This window comes from Condylura cristata, unplaced genomic scaffold (genome assembly GCF_000260355.1).
Source record: "Condylura cristata isolate star-nosed mole 26May11 unplaced genomic scaffold, ConCri1.0 scaffold00012, whole genome shotgun sequence".
NCBI classification, from domain to species: Eukaryota; Metazoa; Chordata; class Mammalia; order Eulipotyphla; family Talpidae; genus Condylura; species Condylura cristata.
In genome coordinates this window covers 46,192,214-46,198,313 of record NW_004567113.1, presented here as the reverse complement: position 1 = coordinate 46,198,313, position 6,100 = coordinate 46,192,214, and the positions used below count along the sequence as shown (strand labels likewise).

Here is a 6,100-nt window from a genome sequence, read left to right as displayed (position 1 = left end):
ATATATATATAAACACACACACACACTCAATTAGTACAAGAATACAGAATCTCTGCTAACCCTCTCTGTGGTCCTCCGTGGCACTGCAGGCCTCACTGCACAGGTAGCTACCCGAGACGCTAAGCCCCGCCATGATGCTGCAGGTAGTGTATGTAGGAATCGGGACTTGAATGTGTGTTTGACTCTAAAATCCCTGGCAGAGTCTCAGCATCTGTGATGGAGCTTAAACAAAAACAATTCCCACCTAAATCACACTCCTGGGGCGAGGTAGGGGCCTCCGGGGTTTAAGATGAGCGGACACAACTGAGAGCACCTGCAAGTTACTTGCCCCACGCAAGTTAGCACCAGAGCTCTGTTTCCAACCTGGGCGCCCACCAGCATCCCGCCCTGCAGGCTCGGGCTGGGCTGAACTCACCCGCACTCCTTCCCTGGACCCCGTGTCTGATAGCGGCTCCCAACAGCCCTCACGGTCTCCCACTGGACAACCCGTCATGTGCATGGGCTCTGGCTCCTTCCCTCCTGCCCGCCCTAGGTGTCTCCCCAGTTCCCTGCCTTCCTGTACCCTTGCCACCTTCTTCTGGGTGAAAGGAAGGGGGTGCCCAGGGGCTGCGGGCCCCTCTCCCTCCCCCATCTGTACTTCTCCAGCTCTTTCTCTCCCATGTGTCTCTGACCCAGAGTCCAGACCACGTCCTTTCTCTTGCCACACTTAATGAACTAAAAAACACTTTGCCACCCACCTTCTACTTAAAACTTTCAGCTGCTCTAGCTCCCCAGCTAAAATCCATACCCCTTAGTGCAAAGGCTCCAGTTTCCCTCTCCGGCCTGCCCTCTTCCTGCTGGTGCAGGTCATGTTCCAGCCACAGTGCATTTCTCTCCGTCCCCCCAAAACAAACTGCAGGTTCACAGCCGCAGCCCATACCACAGTGAGCCTCCAGCCTGAAACACGAGTCCTACTCGGCTTGGCTATAAAACTCCTACTTGTCTTCTCGGGCCCTTCTCAAAAGTCACCTCCTCAGGGAAGCCTTCCTGGCGTTCCCCAGGGAGGTGGGCACTACTTCCTCTGCCCTACTCAGGCACAAGCTCCCATCTCAGACACAGGACGGCTTTGGGATGAGATGATGGCAGGACTGTCAATGGACCCCTCATTTCAACGATCCCATTTTATTTTATAGATTTATTTATTTGTGCATACAGAACTGGGGTACAGGCCAGAGGTTCAGGGCCGGTGAGAGGCTTCACCAGGGACAGAGTGGGGAGCAGAACAGGCAGATGGACGAAGTCCACTGCTGAGGGGAGCAGCGGGCGGGTCAGGAGAGGTCTGCCGCGCCACGTGTCACCTCCGGGCCAGGGGGGTTCGAACTCATGCAGAAGTGGCTTAAGCTTCCTAGTGCCATGCTTTAACCCGCTGCGCCACCAGGGAGGGCCTCAACGATCCCATTTTAAGTGTCTCTTATTGCCAGTGTGGGGCCAGGAGCTGGGGAGATTATAGAATAAAACCAAGTTTCTGTCTTCAAGCCTTCAGGTGGTGCAGAGAGTGGGCACAGACCCAGAGGGCAGGGCCAGCAAGTGTTAAGTAAGAGAGGCAGCGAGAGAGGGGGTGGAGACCTGGGAGAATCCTTATCTCCCCCCACCCCATGCCTCTTAAGACACCCCTTCTCGCCTCCATGCTGGGAGAGAGGACTGCGGGGATCATGACCACATCTGTGGCTCAGCTCCCTGACCTCCTCCAGGGACATCTAGTCCACCTTTGCGACCACAGCACCTGGCAGCCTGGAGAAACCTGGGCTTTCCAAAGAGGGGGTGCAAGGCAGCCAGGGGCGCCCCGGAGAGGGGCGGGGGGTCGTACCTCTGGGATCCCGAAGGTGCGTGTTTCCAGTGACTAAGCCTCGCTCCGGCTCCGCTCCCTGGGGTGCCCGCAGGTGCCGGGCCATGCTGGCGCTGCTCTGTGCCTGGCTGCTGCTGGCGGCGGGCGCCGACGCCACCGGGACCGGCCTGGACGCGGCGGGGCTGGGCGCCCACACGCAGGAGCAGATCCGCGACATGTACGACAAAGTGACAGAGATCTGGCAGGGGCTGAAGCTGCACCGCACGGCGGGCATCCGCGCCGATGGCACGCTGCACGCTGCCTGCCGGGTGCAGCCGTCGGCCTCGCTGAAGGCGCAGCAGCCGCGGGTGAGCGGCCTCGTGCTGTTCCGGCAGCTGTCGGCCGGCGCGCTGCTCGAGGCCTTCTTTGACCTGGAGGGCTTCCCGGCCGACAGCAACGCCAGCCGCGCCATCCACGTGCACGAGTTCGGGGACCTGAGCCAGGGCTGCGAGGCCGCGGGGCCCCACTACAACCCGCTGGTGGTGCGGCACCCGCAGCATCCTGGCGACTTCGGCAACTTCGCGGTGCGCGACGGCCGCGTCTGGAAGTACCGCACTGGCCTGGCGCCGGAGCTCAGCGGCCCGCACTCCATCATGGGCCGCGCGCTGGTGGTCCACGAGGGGCTGGACGACCTGGGCCGCGGCGGCAACCCCGCCAGCCTGGAGCACGGCAACGCGGGCCCGCGGCTCGCCTGCTGCGTGGTGAGCGCGTGCGGCCCGCAGCTCTGGGCGCGCCAGGTGCAGGAGCACGCGGAGCGCAGGAAGCAGCGGCGGGCCAGCGAGTGCAAGACCACTGCCTGAGGGGGCCGTCCCTGCAGCCCGGGACACCCAGCGCAGTGGGGGGCCCCTCAACGCCCGGAGAACACCACCCACCTTCTGCCCGGAGTTTCTCCACGCCCAGAGGCAGCCTCCACCTTGAAGTCGCATCTGCCGTGGCTGACATCTGTCCCCAAATCCCCTTCCCATGGAAGTCTCCAACCAGCATGAAACATCGCCCTCCATCTGAAGGGCACCCCAACCTCGGAGGATCCACTCCAAACCCTAAGGATCCTCAGAGGTCATGAAATAACTCTGGCCGCCACGAAGGCCTCCCAGACTCCTCCAAGGTCCCTTTCCAGACATTGTCCTGATACCTCTAAACCTGCAGGGACCCAACTCCCTCACCCCCAGGTTCCTCCTAAGCCTCTGGGTTTCGTTAGGAGTTGCCTGGGGTTCTCTCTCCCCACCCACCGCCTGTGAGCCCTGCCAGCATCTGCGGCGGGAAGTCAGGCTTCTGCTGTCATCGTCAAGTGTGTCCTGCCTGCCACTCCCTGGCAGAACGCTGCTCCTTTGGGGGCTGTTTGGCAATCCTGGTGTTGCACATTAAAAACGAAGCAATTCAGCACTGCGTCCAGGCCTGGGTTATTCGCTTTTTTTGTTTGTTTGTGTTTGTTTGTTTTAGACTACTCTCCCCCAGCTTGACTATTTTCTGGAAATAGCAGACATATTTTCTAAATCCCTACAAGACTCTGCTTCTCCTTTTCCAAATCTGCTGGCCACAGAGATGCTCAGTCAATGCTTGTCGTGACCTCCAGTGTGGCTTCCAACTTAGAGGGCACCAGCATTGCTCAGGGAAGTGAGCAAAAGCATACCCCAATTCCTGGGCTCGTCCCACAGCTCTGAAACTCACAGGGAGAGAAGGAAATCCGTTTGCACTGAGCTCCCTGGGGGTGCTTCCCGGCAGGAGGTGCACCCCAACTCCACTGGGACCTGGGGGCTTCTCAATGGGGCGGGGGGTGCAGCCAGAGACGGAGTCAGGGCCACACAGCCGGCCTTGGTATCTGAAGTCCTCAGCCTTCCCGCCACTGCACGATGGCCTTCATCTTCTGCGTGACACAGGCAGGTGGAGCAGAAGAGGTGCGCTGCTTAGCTCAAGCTTTCTTAGGGGGTCATCGGCTCATCTTCCCTTTCGGGTCAGGGCACTTTGCACAGACTCGATCTGTCTTGCCTCTCCACCTTTATCTCGTGGATAAAACACCCTCCTCGGGCAGACCCACTTCCTAACAGCTGTGTTTCTACCCCAGTTACTTGGAGGCAACTTCCATTTCTCCCAGATTCCTAAGACTGTGAGTCAAACTGAAGCTCAGCCAGAAGCACGTCCCCAGTGGTTATTTTTGCCTCTTACTAGGACTAACTTGTTATTTTAAAATCTTTGCTTAAACCCAAGTGACAACGGGAGAGAAAGGCTAAGTTCCTGGCGACTTTGCTCCACTGACTGGTTCTCCCTGGCTTGAAATATTACCTTGAACTCTACAGGTCAGCACTGAAAGGGAATTAGCAAGCAGAGTCTTTAAATATCCTGGTCTCAAATAGATGTGTTTGCCTAGCCCCACAATTAAAAGTTGTGAAAGCGAAGCAGCAATTACGCAGGAACACGCGAGGGCGAGGAATAAGATGCCAAACTCCCAGCTTGGGTTCTGCTCTCCAGCTGATGGCTTAATTCAGGAGAATCATAGAGGCCTGGACTTAATTTTCTGGAGGAGGCCCGTGCTTCTCATACCTTCTTAGCCTTGCAGGCCTCGATCACATAAAGTCTTCGACTGGGTGGGTGGCTTAGAAATACCAGAAATTTTCTTCTCACTGCTCTAGAGGCTGGAATTTTCTTCTCACTGCTCTGGAGGCTGGAGGTCCAAGATCCTGGTTAGGAGAGAGCCCTCTTCGGGGTTCATAGCAGGGGCGTTTTCTCTGCATCCTCAGCTAGTGGGAGGGGCCAGGGTCCTTCCAGCCCCTGTTAGTCACCTGTTCATTCATAGGGCTCCCTCCGTCATGACCTGGGGGCCCACTCCCAAAGGACTCACCTCCTACCACCGTCCTGTTGGGGGTGAGGGCTTCAACACATGAATGGGGCAGCAGTGGGAAACAAACGTTCACATCATCACAGCTTAGTTCTCGGTTTCTCTTCTGACTGCCTGTGCCCCCACAGACACAAAGGTACCCCAGGGGACCCATTTTATTTCTTTACCATCATTAGTCCTAATGCGACTGATAAGCAATCCCATGGCATCCAGAGCCCAAAACAAAGAGTGGGAGGTATCCGAGGGTGTGTAATGGCTCACTGGAAGGACAAAGAGCTTCATGTCACATGGGCGCTGACCATGCAGGCTCAAGAGAAAGGGCAGTTTGGAAGGACACTTAGACTGTATGACCTGAGCAAACCACCTTGCCTCTCTGGGCCTGAGTTTTCTCACTTATGAGAACATCACAGTGAATTGTTGTGACGTTCAAATCGAGTGTTATTCATGAGGTATATAGCATAAGAGCTCAGAGATGTCTAACTAATAACAGAGGCTAATGTCAGAGAAGCGCCTACTCATGAATTGGACTGCCTTGTGAGGTAGTGAGCCTCCCGTAGCGAGAAGGATTCAAACGAAGGCAGGAAACTATTAGGTTTGTAAGGGTTTCTGTATCTGTTAAGAGGCTGAATGAGATGAACACTGTGACCCAGTTCCTGCAGGAGAGGGGATCTAAGATGAGCGAGGATTGTGGGTCACGAAAGCTGGCCTTTGGCCCTTGGCCCAGAATCGCAGGTGTCACCAGACCGACCCACTGGACCCACTTGGCCCCGGAGTCTATTTTTACTCTTCTTACAGATCTATTTTGCTAATCTTCTATCTGCTGTTTTGACTTCCCCACCAGCTTGCTAATCAGTTTGCCTATTTGACTCACAGGGTTTGCATTTGTCACTGAGGCTTAAACACACGCTTGTTTTGATTTCTTTTTGTAAAATTAGAAGCGTTTGATGTAATGACTCTACCTAGACACAGCTGGTAAAGTGAGAAGAATGCTCAAGTTTGCACAGTTTAAACACAATGTAGACAATAATTAGAAATGCTATCTTTAGATGTTTAGGATAAGCTTTTTCTCAGAATTGCAGTGAATTTTTTCCGAGTGGGGCTTTTCAGTGCCTGTATATACAGAAATATTAAAACGTAAGAAAATAGAGCAAATCAGTGAATGCTCTGGTCAACTTGAAAGACTGCAGGCAATCAACCGATTTTAGATCTGGCATTTTGGGCTGGATGCATAAAATCTTTACATTCTGCATATTTTTCACGACTACCACAGACACTAGTAATTGTAGCTGACAGATTGCAACGGGTAAGTCACTTCACTGTGCTCGAGCCACGCTCAGCCTAGGCTTGGTGTGTGGTGAGGGCAGAGTGGGAGAATGACGCAAGTAATAAGGATAATTAATAAT

The 6,100-nt window shown here is 55.1% G+C and overlaps 1 protein-coding gene across 1 annotated transcript in view; it reads left to right on the top strand.

The window, feature by feature from the left end:
- SOD3 (superoxide dismutase 3, extracellular) overlaps nucleotides 1-3,244 on the top strand; it is a 5,162-nt gene extending 1,918 nt beyond the window's left edge. The window contains exon 2 of the mRNA XM_004681505.2: nucleotides 1,920-3,244. Within this exon, the coding sequence (XP_004681562.1) occupies nucleotides 1,930-2,664 (735 nt within the window). The 5' untranslated portion in view covers nucleotides 1,920-1,929 and the 3' untranslated portion in view covers nucleotides 2,665-3,244. The remainder of the gene's footprint in view (nucleotides 1-1,919) is intronic.
- Nucleotides 3,245-6,100: the final 2,856 nt, after the last annotated feature.